Source organism: Gymnoscopelus braueri (assembly GCF_963280865.1).
Source record: "Gymnoscopelus braueri genome assembly, chromosome: 12".
Classification (NCBI taxonomy): domain Eukaryota; kingdom Metazoa; phylum Chordata; class Actinopteri; order Myctophiformes; family Myctophidae; genus Gymnoscopelus; species Gymnoscopelus braueri.
The window spans coordinates 4,489,359-4,507,394 of NC_137614.1; the positions used below are offsets into that span (position 1 = coordinate 4,489,359).

At 41.5% G+C, this 18,036-nt stretch overlaps 1 protein-coding gene and 1 long non-coding RNA gene across 2 annotated transcripts in view; one reads left to right on the plus strand and one right to left on the minus strand.

The window, feature by feature from the left end:
* Positions 1-1,953, plus strand: part of LOC308097522 — a 4,204-nt gene extending 2,251 nt beyond the window's left edge. Inside the window, exon 2 of the long non-coding RNA XR_013934217.1 lies at positions 1-1,953. This exon is cut by the window's left edge and continues 1,211 nt beyond it. This is a non-coding gene — a long non-coding RNA (uncharacterized lncRNA).
* slc2a4rg (SLC2A4 regulator) overlaps positions 1,833-18,036 on the minus strand; it is a 72,137-nt gene continuing 55,933 nt past the window's right edge. Inside the window, exons 5-8 of the mRNA XM_080445332.1 lie at positions 16,643-16,743; positions 12,607-12,910; positions 7,320-7,450; positions 1,833-6,241 (exon numbers count right to left, since the gene is read on the minus strand). Of these exons, the coding sequence (XP_080301458.1) occupies positions 6,130-6,241; positions 7,320-7,450; positions 12,607-12,910; positions 16,643-16,743 (648 nt within the window). The 3' untranslated portion in view covers positions 1,833-6,129. The remainder of the gene's footprint in view (positions 6,242-7,319; positions 7,451-12,606; positions 12,911-16,642; positions 16,744-18,036) is intronic.

Consider the following 18,036-nt stretch of genomic DNA (forward strand, 5'->3'; position numbering starts at 1 on the left):
ACACACACACACACACTCTTCCTACAGTATGTACTGGCTTGTACTTTTCGGGGATTAAGTTGCACTTGCTCATCCGTTAAATTCTTGGCCTATACCAGCTGCATTCGTATCGTTATAACCTCAGCTCAGTAAAACATTAATTATGCTAAAAGCTTTTTCATTTTATTTCCAGGTAAGGAAGCCCAAAGGTGAGATTTATGGGGGTTTAACCAGACCCATAGAGAGAGAGAGTTCCGTCACGTGTTGATCTCGCTGCAAAGCGGGCTGCTATGGGCTGTAGTTCCAAACATTGGGACTTCCTCATTGACATAGACGGAGCATTTCCGCATTCCATTCATACAAACGTCACTCTCATAAAGTGGTGGAAAGTAACCAAGTACATTTACTTAAGTACAATTTGGAGGTATTTGTACTTTACTTGAGTATTTCCAATTTCCGATACTTTTACTTCTACTCCACTACATCTCAGAGGCAAATATTGTACTTTTACTCCACTACAATTATTTGAAAACTTTAGTTACTAGTTACTTTTCAGAGATAAATTATGATATTATGAAACATACATTAACAGCTTTAGCCCTATTTTATACCTAGGCTATTTGAGAATAGCCGATCTACAAGCTCACAACGCGTCGCGCTGTGAGCTTGTAGATCTGCTATTTTCAAACATTTTAGTACTTTTACTTTTGGTACTTTAAGTACATTTTGATGCCAATACTTCTGTACTTTTACTCAAGTCAATTTTGAATTCTGGACTTTTACTTGTAACAGAGTATTTTTATATTGCAGTATTGGTACTTTTACTTAAGTAAAGAATTTGAGTACTTCTTCCACCACTGCTCTCATACTAGATCACACTGGGTTTAACTGGTCACCACTGTTAAGGGCCGCCCCACCGCAAGAATGACAACTATAACGATAAACTACAAATCGTCTCTGTCGCGTGGAAACCTCACGTATCCAAAACTGTTACTTTTCAAGATTCAAATTCAAAATTAACAAAAGCAGCAGATCTACAAGCTCAAAACGTGTCGCTTCGCGCGTTTAGTTTCACTTGTAGATCTGCTACTTTGGATGCTTTTGTGTGATGCTGGTAGTATGATCAAGTAGGGCGTTCATTTACCAAAAAAAATACACAAAAAGTTTGAATGTGGAGAAAAGAGGTTTCTACAGCAACAAAATATAGTTTTCTCAATTTGCTGTAACTGGAGTGGATGGCAGAGTCAGTTATCTGCTTGCTGAGAGCTAAAATAGACGCCATGGCGTTCTCAGACGGAAATAAATCTCCTCAGTGAACACGACCCCGAACTGCAAGCACCGCCGTGCCACAATAAAACCCTGGCACGTTTCTAGAGAACCCAGTCCGGACGAGCTGCTCGCACGCACGCACGCACGCACGCACGCACACACACACACACACACACACACACACACACACACACACACACACACACACACACACACACACACACACACACACACACACACACACACACACACACACACACACACACACACACACACACACACACACACACACACACACACACACACACACACACACACACACACACACACACATTTCATCAATCAGGCAGTGACGACCCCTCCCCCAGATGACAAACACAACAAAAAGAACTCTAGAGACTCATCTAGTCATCTCAATGTTGGTATAAAATCCCCCATGTATAAAAACATGTCTTTGCGCAGTGCAAGTTAGTGCAATTAACGTTTAGGTATAACGCACAGTATACCCTTTTTTTCTCTCTCCTTTTTTAAAAATGTTCTTTTCATTGGCACTTTGTGAAGTTTTTCTGACCAGAAATAGGCCCTTTTTATTTTTTTTACTGTCGGCCGTCCCCCAGACCCAGCTTATCTGAGAGGCCGCTTGAACGTAATGTCTTTTACAGGCAGATTAATCAGTCAAAGAAAGAAGTTAAAACAAAACAAAAATCATCATGATAAAAACGCAACTTGGCCAGTATTGGTTGGTTCATGGCCTTGGGACAGAATGAGATGTTTGGTTAACTGTTTGTTTGGGTGAATTATGTCTGTTGTTTTGTTTATTTTTTACCACCTGCGTTCAAACAAGGAAGTGATCTTGTGTCTTGAGCTAAAAGGTTTGGGAACCGCTGCTATAGGGTTAGGGTCAGGTTCCATGAGAGGAGCCCAATCAAACTCAAAGGTCCGCTCGTTTGGTGTGCTTATATCGGCGTAAAGTCGTGCGGTGTCTAGGGAGCACAAGGAGAGGAAGAGGAGACAGCAGAAACTACATTCAATAAGCTGGTAACAATCAAACAGTACAAAGATGAACCTTTTTTCCCCCCTCCAAAAATATACATCTAATATCTAACTGTCATGACTCTGGCCTCTAGGACAGGAATACAAAAAATAATAAAAAAGAAGAGTAAATCCCCTCCTCCGAGAATAACGTTTTCCATTCCAGGCAAATCAAATCAAATAATAACAACTTAGTACGCAGAAGAGGAGCGATGTTTATGGTTCTGAAGCCTAAATAACAAATACTGCATACAGTCTGTGACAGGAAGAAGCCAAAGCACGCAACTCAGCATCACGTGTGTGTGTGTGTGTGTGGGGGGGGGGGGTCTTTTTTTTTTTTAAAGCCTTGTGAATCCCGACATTAAAAGAACATTGAACATTGTATATGTTCATAAACTACCCATATTTTCAACTAGGACTATTTGGTATTGATGTGCAGCATGTATCCCTCTTCAATCAAGCTGTTATTATAGCCAATAAACTGTTAAACTGTGTAACCATGAAGCCGGTTTCAAATAGCTGTTTAACCTCCAAGTCAACCACTAGAGGTCACTGAATCCACAAAGGAAGACCGACGGACTGAATCCTGAGTGAGCCACCAGATTTGGAACATCACAGCTTAATAACTCAATTTGTATTGGTAAAAGTGCCTATACACGCACAATTTCATGTTCCCTGCAATTAAAAAAGCGAGTTATGCTTACTGTAGATTTGAATTTGTCATAATTAAAATTTTCCTGCAGAATCCCCCCTGCATTATAGGAAAATGTCTTTTGAAATCCAAACACAATTTGAATGCTGTCTGGATTGGTTTCGTCGATGCAAAGTTAGTTTTTGCACTTTCATTTGTGCTGGGCTAGCCAATATAAATACAAAAAAAGGAACACAATTTGGAGTCACAAAAAACTATTTCCTTAAACGGATTACACTTTGTAACCGTTACACATTACTATTTTCTTATCATCTAACATATGAAATGGGCCAGTCGATAAAAACACTGAATTACATACCTAAAACTCTCTAACATCCAAATGCGGGCGGGTCGTTTTTCTTTTGCCTGCTGCTAATTAAAAGCCTTGATTTTCAAGTGATGCTTCACTTTAGTAGAACATGTCAGTCTTTACAACTCCATTGTAAATGTAAAAAAACCTACCAAAATGGTCCGGCCTGTAGTGACATCATCCAGTTCTTTCATAGTCATGAATACAGTTCTACCAGAGTGAAATAACACTTTAGATTAAGGGTGAAATGATTAAATTGAGTAATTGATTATTACCCTGGTAAGTTATCGGTGGCCTTTCTAGTCACCATCAGCTAAATTGGTAAGTGAACACATTCATTTTATATGGCTGATTTATCATCAGATAGTGATTGTTGGGTTACTGTTTGTAAGCTATTCAAAGCTTGCCAATAGCTGTACTACAGTATATGCAGGGGTATGGTCAGACTGCAAAGTAAAGGTATGAATAACAGGTAGTGAATCACGAATTTTGGCAAAAAACAAAATAACAAAGCCAGCCGGCAAAAAAAAACAAAAAGTATTCAATGACCATCTCAAAGCAAGAAAGACGATATAACACAGCAAAATCCTTAACGTTTATTTAAAGGGAACCTTTAAGGTTGGGGGTCCAACCTTCGTTTGGACCCCCATTCAATCAACACTAAAGGATTTAACTGTGTACATAATGTAATCCCGCTGATTGCACGGTGCAACAGGCCTCAGCAAAGTAACTGCTGAAATTAACCCATTAAGACCCGGGGGCCGATTCGTCTTCTACATCCTAACAGTTTTCTGAAAAACTCATGTTGCTATATATATCAGTGGTGCTCAAAACATTTTCATGTCAAGGACCCCCAAAATTATATGTATTTGGCTGTCGACCCCTCAAAATATGTTGCTCCAGGGACCTCGCTCCAAGAAGCAACGATTAGAGTAAAAAAAATGTTTGCTTTAAAAATACATATATTCAAAGATTTGCACACAGTTTACGATTTGTCAAGAATAGCAGATCTACAAGCTCACAGCGCGGCACGAAGTGACGCTCTATGAGCTTGTATATCTGCTATATTTTAACTCTCTGGCTGCCAAGAACGAGTTATCACAAGTTTTTTTCTGAATGCCCTGGCTGCCAAGAACGAGTTATCAAAAGTTATTGTGATCCTAAGATTTGCTGCTCCATTCACTTCTTGTTTAACTTATTACTTAAAAAGGCTGTATCTCGGTTCCTTTTTTTTTACTATGTATTTTTGGCCCAGACATTATTTTCAAAGGCAGACAATTAATGTCAACGAGGTCGCGATGACCTCGTTGACATTTGTGAAACCACACAGTATAACCCTCAGTGATTAGTAATCATCAGGGGATCGATCATAATGGAGATAAATATTCTGTGACTACTTGAAAAAGGTAAGAACATCGAAAAATCGCTGGCAGTGGGCAAACGCGGCCAGAAATAAGTCTGGCAGTGAGAGAGTCAATAGCCAAAGTATAAAATAAAACTTTGAGAACCAATGTGCTTTATATATAGCTCAAATCTAAAATGACAACGGATGTTTGTCCCGGTCTTAATGGGTTCAACCTCAGCTAGAGATCCACTCTCTTCTTGGGTATTGCACTGTTTGCTGCAGCCATACTCGGAAAGTGCTTATTTCTGCAAGGTCTCAAGCAAGAGTCCAAGGTATATAAGAAAACAAGACGTAAAAGAAGAATATAGAAATTAGTTTGGAAAGTTTGAAATAAAACCTTTTTTTTGTCTGTCTGTTTTTGTTTGGTACCACTTGGCATGAGTTTTTTTTTTTAGCTACTGTCTGCAAATCTCGGGGGAAATATTTAGCTAGCTAGATTTGCTTCACAAATATAAAGTACATTTTCAAAGATGAATTATAGGGAATTGATGTCCCAAGATGATGGCAAAGCAATAAGTTGTGTTGTATTTTTTTTCTTTTTTCGGGGGTGGAGCTTGTGTTATGATAAAAATGATGGTTGTAACTGAAAAGGCGACGACAGTGAAATCATGATTCTAGTTGCCTTTGGTCGGATAGTTGTCCATTAAACAGCGACAATGGAAACATAACTTTCTACAAAGGTGTTAGGAAAGCAAATGTGGAGCTTTAACCACTTATAACCCTTTATACTTTTCGACAAGGGGTCCCCCTGGGGGGTCTTGGCCCCCCTCCTTTTCCCCCCCTCTACACCAAATCTCTTCGGCGAAAATAGCCGATCGACAAGCTGTGAGCTTGTCGATCGGCTATTTCCGCAGAATGTTGGCATAATTACGACGTAGGTTATCCGGGAATATTGACGCTAAGGGTTCAAGTGGTTAACTTTTGCAATAACGAGGGGAAAAAAACGGTTAGGCTGTCACTCATAATAAACCACTCCCGAACACGGTTTAGCTTACTGTGATAACTCTGTATGAGAAAACACTTTTTTTTGTTTTGTTATCGTATACGAAAAAGCTTATCAGAAGTCTTCAAAAAGTTTGCCTTTGAAGTCAGGCCATGAAAAATATGTAAGTTAAAAAAAAAACATCATAGGGTTCTGTATCAGCTTTCAATGTTTCTGCTTCCTTAATCTTTGACAGATAAAAATGTCTCAGTCTTAGAAAATATAGGGGGGGGGGTCCAAGTGTGTTGAATTCAGATTTTCGTTAACTTTTTTTGTTTTCTTTGTACCCACCAGCTTTACTTGTATAACGGTAGAAGTGAGCTGAGCGCACAAGCAAGAAGACCCCCTGCTGGGCCTGAGGAAGGAAGAACCACCCCTCTCTCTTCTAGGTGGAGGGGTCCGCCTCACTGCAACTCAATGGAGGAGGAGTCCAACTCAGTGACAATGGGGGGGGGGGGGGGTTAATCAGTGAATCTCTGGCAGGCTTTTTTCCAGCGGCAGGCCGTGCACCACATGTCCCTCTTCTCCATGCCGTACACCTTCCTGCACTTCTTGGCCTCTCCCCGCGGTTTCCTACAGGCAACCACAAGAGAACAACCACAGCGTTAGAGTGTTAGAAGTTTTATGGTTCGCGAGAAAATATTCCCCCCTTTTTTTGTACATTTAACCCATTAAGGCCTGAGGTTCCGATTCTACAAAATATCTTCTAATTCCTAACAGTTTTTTTTAAAAAAGCTTATGTTGCTACTGTATGTCAGTCTATTTCTCAAATTCTACTATACCTGTGGGGACATTTGAACCTCACAAGTAGTATAGTATAGTAATACAAATATGCACACACAAACGCACGCACGCACACGCGCGCACACCATAGACTGTATAAAAGAGATGGACAAAGCCACACCTCTGCTTTCTACAGACTGAAAATGAAGCCTATTGTTTGGCTGTGTGCAATCCGCCATCTTTAATATATACAATCGAGCACGTCGGCTATCAAACAATATTGCTTGAGACCAGACATGTGACCAAAGCGGGGGCGGGTCACGAGACATGTGACCAGGGAACCGGAAAACAATCCCCAAAGAATGCTATTGGTTGGGTAGCTTGTCAATCAAGAACGGGGGCGGGGAATGCATGCTATTGGTTGTGTAGGTTGTCAATCAAATCATCCCGCCCCTCCTGGAGCATAGCCTACTTTATCGTCAATTTTAGAATAAATGGGACCATAATTTTGTAAAACGCATATCATGAGGATTGAAAGGAGACTTTAAACTAGCGACTGGAAGCATATAGTATTTAGACCATTTTTATTAAAGTAAGAAAATCTAGTCTAAAGTTCGTCAAAAACCCATCCGCTTACAATGAGAGAATATTCTTTCTGACACCTGCAGGCCACCTACAGGCCATTCATATGAACTGTCTCTCTTCCGTATCGGCCTCATTGCGCGCACGCACGCACGCGCACACACACACACACACACACACACACACACACACACACACACACACACACACACACACACACACACACACACACACACACACACACACACACACACACACACACACACACACACACACACACACACACACACACACACACACACACACACACACACACACACACACACACACACACACACACGTGTACCTGGTTCCCGGGGCAGGTTTGGGTGCAGGGTTGATTAAAACATGGTTCTTGATGGTGGCGGTGGTGTGTGTGATGGACGCTGGCTGTCTCTTTTCCCCGATGCTCACTGTCCGAACATGGGCCACCGGACCCTGCACACACACACAGAGAGAGACACAGAGAGAGAGAGAGAGAGATGGCTTTGTTCAAAACAGCATCAAGTCAGTGAACGTCCATACATTCACTCCATGACGTATACAGCATTTGAAGGACCCCCCAAACTGATGAGTATTTGGCTGCGCCCCCCCCCCCCCCCCCATCTGAAAGGATGTTGTGCCAGGGAACGTTTCAAAGATTATACAGAACGATTCACCATTCTTCAAGATTTTTCAGAATTTGTTTGGAAATAGCAGATATACTGTACAAGCTCACAACGTCTGCTTTAAACGATAACCTGGATTATCTGGATTAAAGCTGTATCGGAGTTTATAAGAAACATTCTCCCTGTATTCAACACTTCACGAGCTGAGTACCTGATGGAGTCATTTTGGGGGTGAAGTACTCGTATTCCTTTGAAATAAAAGTGAAGATATAGTTGAAGTAGATCAGTGGTTCTCAACGTTTTTAATACCAAGGACCCCCAGTTTGATCTGCATTAGGCCACGGGACCCCAATTTGATACAATCTCTTATCTCTAGTAGTTCATAAAAATAAAAATAAAATATTTTCTATCAATCACCCCATGAAGCCTTGAATTCATGGAGATTTTTTTGTTTTTATTGCATTCCTGAGCCAATAATTTGATGACCGGCAGTCTCTCTGGTAGGAGACTCAATGAGACTCCTTTGAGTCTCCTACCGAATACATTAGCATATTTCCGTCGGTTATCAAATTATTGGCTTAGGAATGCGACAAAAACTAAAAAAACTCCATAAATTCAAGGCTTCATGGGGTTCGTAATTGATAGAAAATAAGATTTTTTTTGGGTGAACTACTCCTTTAACTCTGAGGGCCCTATTTTGCGCGGTGTGATGTCCGGTATTTAAGGCATAATGCCGACCGTGCAACCCCCAGCATACTATTTTCCTCCCCACGCTAAACGCAGAAACTTAAGACTCGCAAGACGACTTGGTCGCCGCCTGGAGGAGTGGTTTACAGCAGTGGTTCTCAACCAGTGGTCCTTGGGGGGGTTCCAGGTGGTCCCCAGCTAAATGATGGAGAGTTGGTAACCAAATGGACCCTTATTAGATCTTTAACTCTTGAGAGTGTAAAATGAAACCAAATGGACCCTTTCATTTTACACTCTCAAGAGTTAAATTATTGTTAAACATCTGCATTGCTTAATTTACAAGAAGTCTACACAATTAGAGAATGTAAAAGAATTGTTATTTTGATCGATGTTTGCCTGTTGTCTCTCCTAATGGTACCAACATCAATAGAGGATGGAATTGTGGACACATTCTTATCCAACGATAACAAAATATTCTAAGTCTTGGGTCTGAGAGTCTAAATCTCATCAAACGGTGGTTCTGTGGCTCAAATGCCGAATAAATAATGGACCTTGATATGAAAAGGGTTGAAAACCACTGGTTTACAGGGTTCCCACACATTTGTAACAATGATTTTTCTAAAGTTATTAGTAGTATTTGTATTTGACCCCATTTCCAGGCCTATATAGCGATCACATAGTGCAATAATGAGGCTTTTCTTACACCAGTGTGCTACCGACGGCCCGAGACTGACTGCAGAGAAGGTGTCACGTGACAAAAAGAACAGATTTACAAGCTAACAACGAATCACGATGCAACATGTTGTTAGCTTGTAGATCTATTCCTTTTGTCACGTGACATCCTGTACACATTAGGCCACAGGTATTTCACATAGTGTTGAACATGTTTTGGGACATGTTTTTTAAGAACAAAATCAATAGCCAAAAACGATGTAAATCCAAACATTTTCCAAAGCATTTGATTAATTAAAAAAAACTTTTCCAGACCTGGAAAACAGTTTCAAAAATATTTCCAGGAATTTCATGAACGTGGGAACCCTGGGTTTATTATGTAAACAGGGGCACCATGCCATTTTAACCACCGACTTTAGGGATTGCGATAAGACGACCCTGTACCACGTCTTAAAGGAGAATTTTGGTAAGTTTTTCTTACCTTTTCTATGACGTTATGATATCTTAGGATGAATGGTACAGTAGAAAAATTTCATAACTCGATCCCGGGTCCGCCACAGCTTAAAACGTGCGCGGATAGGCCTTGCGTTAGATCGCATATTTTAATAGCTTTATATTATTTATTTTTTGAGATCTGACGTTCATAGTGACAGAACACTGTCAAAAAAAGAAAAGAAAAAAATATATATATAGAAGTCGCGCTAGACGAGATTGAAATCTCGAGATTGAAATCTCGTCTAGCGAGACTTATTTTATTTTATGTTCTGTCACTATGAACGTCAGATCTCACAAAAAAAAAAAAAAAAAAGCTATTAAAATATGCGATCTAATGCAAGGCCTATCCGCGCACGTTTTAACACATACAGTGCCAAGATCGCATCGATGCGTTCTTTCAAATCCATCGCCTGAGTGCCAAGATCGCATCGATGCGTTCTTTTGAATTTTCATTGTTTAATCTGTGATCGCACGGCTGTGTTTATTTCTCATCAACACTTTCGTTTTCCACTTACGTCACACTCACCCGGAGCCGGATGTAAAAAAAAAAATTCATTTCCGGGTCACGTTGTTTTTCTCCGGTGATTTTCGGCCAGAATAAGGAAAAACACGGTTTTTCACACGGTATAAAAGACAAACGGACAGCTCAACTTCTATTTTCTTTGGTCCGGATGACTAACAGTCATCGTCGTAGTGTATCACATCGTTTTCAGGCCGATCAGCGGGCCGGGAATTGTCGAAAACGTCACATCCTTTGAATGACCGGATATGACGTGGGCCTGTTTGGGAGGGGGTGAGCGAGGTGATCAATGTTTGGATGTGCTGCTCTCTACTGGTGGAACAATCGTAGGTGCTTGACAACACAATCAGAGAATGTATTTGAATGAAAAATTACAAAACAAAAAAAATAAAAAACACGCAAATTGCTGGCACAGGGGTGAGTACATTATGAATAAACTCTGGCAGTCAATGTGTTAAGCTGTGGCGGACCCGGGATCGAGTTATGAAATGTTTCTACTGTTACTAAGATATCATAACGTCATAGAAAAGGTAAGAAAAACTTAGTCCAAAATTCTCCTTTAAGCGCAAAAAGTTTTGGTTGTAGGCTACTAGAGAGAGCGTGCCTCGCAGGTGGCTTCAGAGGACACATGGACACCAGTGTGTAAAGACATCACACATGTGTTTTGGACCCGAGACATGATAATTAGACAGAGATTGTGGAAATCTCTCCTTTCAATGTGATGTTTCTGCAGCTCTTTTGATCTCGCCACTTACCGGAAGATAGCACTGCGTGTTGAGCACAGTGCACCGTGGTCTTAACACATTGCCTGCCAAAGACGCAGATCTGCGCTCTATTAAATGCATCACTTGCCCGCCAAGAACGCAGATATGCGTTCTATTATCAAATTATTATTTTTTTGAAAATTCCACAGCTTAGGAATGATCCCTCGTCACTCAGAGAAGGAGTAGTCGGATGTGACGTCATTCCAAAAAAACAGACATCTGTCCGGCCCAACTATAGGATTTTTAGAAAAACACTCCTAACTCAGTTTCTTTTTTTTTGTGATGAAAACCACCCGTTTTCAACGGGCCATAGCCCCAAAATGGCTGTTCACGGTTGGAATGTTATTGTCCCAGTGGATACACGGATCCCTCCGCCTACCCACGGGGAGTTTTATTTTCTCAGATCGTCTATTTAAGGTAATTACGCTGGCAACTGGATAAAAAAAACAATGTTTAATATCAAGACGGGTAATGTGTTAAAGGGAATGGCAGCCGATACTCTGATTGGTTTGATTAATGTCAAACCACACCCACGAATTCAGGTGCCGTTTAGCGCCGAGGCGCCAATTACCGCTGTCTAAAATAGGGCCATGAGAGTGTACAAAACTGACAGCAATGAAAGATAAAGCTATAAAACCACAGAGGAAAGGGAAGAGAAGCGCGTGACTCACCGGAGGAGGGAGCCCTTTGAAAACAACAGGAGGGGAGGACTGCCAGGACACACTGATAGCAGTGCTCCCGTTCCCGGTGCCATTATTCACACTTCCAGTTGTTCCACTGTTCCCAGCAGCACTCCCACCAGTAGCACCACAGCCCACTGGGATACTCACTGGAGCAGTGGCCTGGAACAATAGGCCCCACACACACACACACACACACACACACACACACACACACACACACACACACACACACACACACACACACACACACACACACACACACACACACACACACACACACACACACACACACACACACACACACACACACACACACACACACACACAGCACAGCCCACACCGTGGGGCAAGACCAGAGAGAGAGAGAGAGAGAGAGTAAGTAAGAGTGAGGAAATGTGGAAAAGAACCATAGCCTGGTATTTAACCATGCCGCCGATTGCGTGAATTCACGTTATCATGTGTCTTCTGCAGACCGGTTAGTCTGAACCCAAGATAACATGATCCGAAGATTTACTGCTCCATTCACTTCCTGGTTAACTTATTACTTTAATATAACTGTTCGTCGTCCAAAGAAAATAAAATATAACAGGAGCTTACCATTCGTTTTTTATACCGTGTGAAAACCATGATGTCTGGCCAAAACCAGGAAAAAAATTCAAGATAAACCCGGAAACGGGTTATGGATATTTTCTTCAAGGATGCGTCAAAAGCGGAAAGGGAAGAGAAAAAAATCAAGGATGGTACAGAGAACAACGCGATCGTCTATTAAACCACAAAAGACCACTTCGCGTAGATCTACGCGATCGGCACGCTGCAGCTTTATTCAGGTTTGCGTAGATCTACGCGATTGGCATGGAATGTGTTAAAATCCTGTATCTCGGCTCCTGTGTACTTTTGGCGAAACATGCTATTTTCAACTGTGTAGAACAAGAGAACGGGAGGTCGCGATGACTTCTTTTTTTCTTCACGGAAGCACAGTGAAACCCTCTGTGATTAGCAACCATCAGGGGATCGATCATACTGGAGATAAATATTCTGTGGTTCTTGAAAAATTTGTCAGAATGCTGAAAAATGCTGGCAGAAGCAGCTACATGCCAGCATTAGAAAGCCCCTGGCAGTGAATGTGTTAATGGGGTTTTAAAAAAAAACAGCAACGTCCTCTAACCTGGTAGGCGTGGTCGGTCCGGATGTGGCAGAGGGTGGAGGGAGCCGATTGGCTGAGCAGGGTGGGGGCGGGGTGGTGATCCTGCGCCGACGCCGGCGGCGGCTGCGGCGGCGGCGGATGGCCGATCATGCTGATGTGCTCGGAGCGCGGGACGTTGGCGGGGAAGAAGGGGGGCGGGCCGGCCGTGGTGGGGGAGGTGGGCGTGAGGCTGGACAGACCCTCCGTCAGGCTGTCCATGTTCACCTCGATCTCGCTGTAGTAGAAGTCCTCCTCGCCGTCGCTGTAGTCCGAGTCGCTGTTACGTCTGCAATGGAAAAAAACGCACATAACAAGGCCTTATTATTACATCATCGTCTAATCGCATTTATTTTTAGATGATCGCAATTATTTTTGCATAATTGTCATAATCGCTTCCATGTTGAAAAATGTTCACACATTTTCAAATATTAAAAAAAGCAGAAATAGCAGATCTACAAGCTTACAACGCATCACTTGGTGACGCGTTGTAAGCTTGTAGATCAGCTATTTCTGCTTTTTGTTTACATGTATAAAATTATTAAATAAGTCAATAATTTCTTTGTATTTTTAAGTTGTCACATCTGCCCTGTGCAATTTTTGATACAACTTTTCATATGGTCCAATGTTCAATGGCCAAACACACAATTCAATCCTTAATCACAATTATTATTAATCAACAAAATTTCATCATGACAGCCCTACATATAACATGACCTAACCCATTTACCCACCCACAGTTAAAAAAATGACTTATTTTCTATCAGTTACACATCCAATGAAGCCTTGAATTACTTTTTTGTTTTTGTCGCATAATCCTAAGCCAATAATTTGATGTGCGGGTCATCGGTCAATAGGAGACTCAGTACGAGACTCTTTGGGTCTCCGCCGCTCATCAAAGACCTTAAGAACCCTTATTTTAGACTTTTAATAAAGTAAAAAAGTGTTTGCACTCTTGACTCAAGGCTTTACTAAAGCTAAAGCCAGGTGCAAGAAGTCAGTACAAAATGGCCAAAAATTGTCAGAAATAGCAAACATATCAGATCTAAAAGTTGTAAGCTTAATATCTGCCATTTTTGCCAATTAAAAATAATAAATCTTCACAATATCAATATCAAGGTATTTGGTCAAAAATATTGTATGTGATTTTGACAATATTTCCCAATCACAGCCCTGGATATATACTCATGATATACTAGAAACAGATTTTTGTGGGGGAGTTGTTTTGTACTCTGAACAGCAGGGGGCAGTGAAAGCCAAGATATAACAGGCCAACTGGCCTGTGAAAAGAGGCCACTAACAGTTGGAACAGGTGGAGGTTGGCTCTTCATACGGAGTATAATGGCACAGTAGGGTTCCATTTCTATTCTCTCATGGCATTTAGCTTTTAATACAAATATATTCACCATGCAGAAGGTACAAATGCCTGCAGTACCCTTGAAAACTTGCAAACTATACGGTACCTTTCAAATGTATTTCTGGCTTTCCTTCCACAAGGTATAGGAAGACACATCTCTGATTATTATGTCTAGGTGAGCAGAACCTGCTGTGTAATCAGGTTTACTAGTTCAATTCTGGAGAATCTTTACGACATTTTAATGAGGAGAGGGGATTGCGGTGATGCGTGCGTGCGTATGTATGTATGTATGTATGTATGTATGTATGTATGTATGTATGTATGTATGTATGTATGTATGTATGTATGTACTGTATGTATGTATGTATGTATGTGTGTGTGTGTGTGTGTGTGTGTGTGTGCGCGCTCGCATATGCACAGTACAAATTGTTGTAACTTGTTTTGCAGAGTTAAATTAATAACAACTCATATGTCTTATTTATATCAAATGGGATGAAAAGGCTACCAAAGTGTATAACCCTTCAAGGGGAATAACACTTTAAAAACCTTTCTGGGGTCATTTTAACTTTTTTTTTTGCCTGCCACCCATGAGATTTCTCGTCGGATTCTGCTAAGGTGCAGCCTGCTATGGACGAGAAAGACGATTCTTTGTCTTTTTCTCTCACACAGAACCAGGAGATAACGCGATCCAAAGATTTACCGCTCCATTCACTTCCTGGTTAATTTATTTGGGAAAAAAGCCTGTATCTCGGCTCCTGTGTTTTACTATGTATTTTTGCTGAAACATGCTATTTTTAATAGGCGGAAGCACAGTGAAACCCTCTGTGATTAGCAACCATCAGTGGATCGATCATACTGGAGATAAATATTCTGTGACTATTTGAAAAGGTAGGAAAATCCAAAAATCGCTGGCAGTCTAGGCCTTATCTAGTAGTATACTGTATACTCTGGCAGTTAAAGAGTTAATATCTACTCAGGCTTTTGTGTTTCACCCCAGACATGATATTCATTTAGATCAGACCATTCAACCTCACACTCCATGTTGGACTCGTTGAGACACACGTCCCTGATTCTGGTGACTGATATTGAGCGTCTAAATGAATGGCTCTCAACCAGTGGTCCGGGGACCACCAGTGGTCCTTGAGGGGGTTCCAGGTGGTCCCCAGCTAAATGATGGAGAGTTGGTAACCAAATGGACCCTTATAGATCTTTAACTCTTGAGAGCGTAAACAATTTCAAAATTTCATTTTACGCTCTCAAGAGTAAAAATGTTGATGACCAGGTCATCGGTCAATAGGAGACTCAGTCTACTGAGACTGACTCCGCCGCTCATCAAATTATTGGCTCAGGAATGAGACAAAAACAAAAAAAAAACGTCCATGAATTCAAGGCTTCATGGGGTGTGTAAATTGATGGAAAATAAGTCATTATTTGGGTGAACTACTCCTTTAAGTGAGCATCTGCTAGTCAGACCAACAGGCCGGTATTGCGTGCCATCACCACACTTCATGGTAACACAGTGCCAAGCGCGCACACGCACACACACACACACACACACACACACACACACACACACACACACACACACACACACACACACACACACACAGGTGTCTAAATAAGCACTTGGGAGGTGAAGCAGGCTTTACAGGAGTTTACAGCATCTGAACCACAGCTTCTGTAGGTTAGTAGAATATAACGTTGCTGTCGGGCAGAAACCTCTTATCTCCATATTTTAACTTGTTGTGTTTTTTCATAAATTAACGCCCTACTTGATCATACTACAGCGTCGCACAAAAACGTCAAAAGTAGCAGATCTACAAGCTCGAACCGCGGCACGAAGCGACATGTTTCAAGCTTGTAGATCTGCTACTGTTGCTATTTTTTTTTTATTTGAATCCTGAAAAGTTACAGTTTTGGACATATGAGGTTTCCACCCGACAGAGACGATATATCGTTGCTGTCAGTCAGAAACCTTGTATCTCCGAAACTGTTACTTTTCAGGAAATGTAAAAAAAGAACCATGTGTTCCAATGGATCCATTGTAGTGATTATTTAGTTACAAGCTCTTATTAAAACGTTTCATTAGTTTAATATTTATACAACCCACAGACACACTGAGACACTTTGACTTTCACTTTTTTCAAAAATAGCAGATCTACAAGCTCACAACATGCTGCATTGTAGCGCCTATTTGCGCTATTTTGAAGCCTTTTTTGCTAGGATGAAGTAGGGCAATAGTTTACTACAAACATAACAAAGTTGGAATGTATCAGTCTGGTTGAAATATTGGACATTATTTGACCTTTTTGAGGACATCGCTAATATGGGCAAGTCCCGATGTTGGGCATGTCATTCATTATGCAGGAGGTGAATGTCTCCAGAAATTTTTCAAAAATAGCTGATCTACAAGCTCACAATCTGTCATGTTTGTAGATTGACAATATTAGAAAAGTTTAATAAAATCTAAGTTTTTCATATTGATCAGAATTGATTGTTGTACTTTTTGATAAAAAATATCGCTCAACACATCAGTGGTGTAGCTAGGACTCTCCAAAACCAGGATTGGCCTCAGACCCCCCAAAAGATCTGGCATCGGTTGGGCCCTAGTGCATGCATGCATGTGTGTGTGTGTGGGTGCGTGTGTGTGTGCGTGCGACTCACCCTAGGTGCACGGTGCGGACGTGTCTCTGGATCCCTGAGGAGGTGCTGAGGACCTTTTCACAGTTCTTCCATAAACACTTGAACATCACCTTCATGGAGTTCTGAAAACACACACCATCATCAACTCACCAACCACGTTAAAACCACACTCAGCACTTTAACCCTTTAACCACAGTGAACCACACTCAGCACTTTAACCCTTTAACCACAGTGAACCACACTCAGCACTTTAACCCTTTAACCACACTCAGCACTTTAACCCTGGCATCAGGATTATTGTCACATTACATCACAGGTTTACAGCAGGTTGTGCATGAGGTTAGACATAAAGGTACATGATGTGGTAACACTTTGTTAGGTCCTCATAACAGCATGAATGTAAATTAGATTATGCATTAATTAACCCATTAAGACCGATTATACAAAATGCCTTCTAAATCAGTAGCTCTCAAACTTGTTCGTGTATTTGGCCACGGACCCCCATCTGAAAGTGTTTTGTGGCCAGGGACCCCCATCTGAAAGTGTTTTGTGGCCAGGGACCCCCATCTGAGAGTGTTTTGTGCCAGGGACCCCCATCTGAAAGTGTTTTGTGCCAGGGACCCCCATCTGAGAGTGTTTTGTGCCAGGGACCCCCCATCTGAAAGTGTTTTGTGCCAGGGACCCCCATCTGAAAGTGTTTTGTGCCACGGACCCCCATCTGAAAGTGTTTTGTGCCAGGGACCCCCATCTGAAAGTGTTTTGTGCCAAGGACCCCCATCTGAGAGTGTTTTGTGCCACGGACCCCCAGAACGGAAGATCTGTGTTAAAAATGTAAAATTATCAAAAGATTTTCAAACACTTTCAAGATGGTTTAAAACTTTTTCAAAAACGGCAGATGTACAAAAGCTCATAGCGTGGCACCGACTGCCACGCTATGAGCTTGTAGATCTGCTATTTTTGAATGGCCATTCAATCCGTTTCCGGATTGAATGGGTTAATAGGTCAATGTGCGAAAGAGAATTAAACAGAATGGAAGTCCACATAGGGCCCTATATCGCCCTATAGGGCAATAACTTTCACAGGTTACGTCCACATGGTAGAAAACACAAAGGAAAAGGAAAAGTCCATGGCCAGCGTATAGGCATGAGCCTGCAGGTAATGTTCAGGCCAAGCTTGTAGATCAGCTATTTTCGCCAAATGTTCACCCGTTATGAAACGCCCGTAATAGCAGCAGGGAAGTATGGAGGGGGGGGTTGAAGTTTAAGTGGTAGATAAAGAAATATGAAATATAAGATCAGTTTCACCCCCAGTGTAATAAAACTCTGTCGAGCGGAAACCTCATATGTCCAAAACTGTTACTGTACTTTTCAGGATTCAAATAAAAAAAAAGTATCAAAAGTAGCAGATCTACAAGC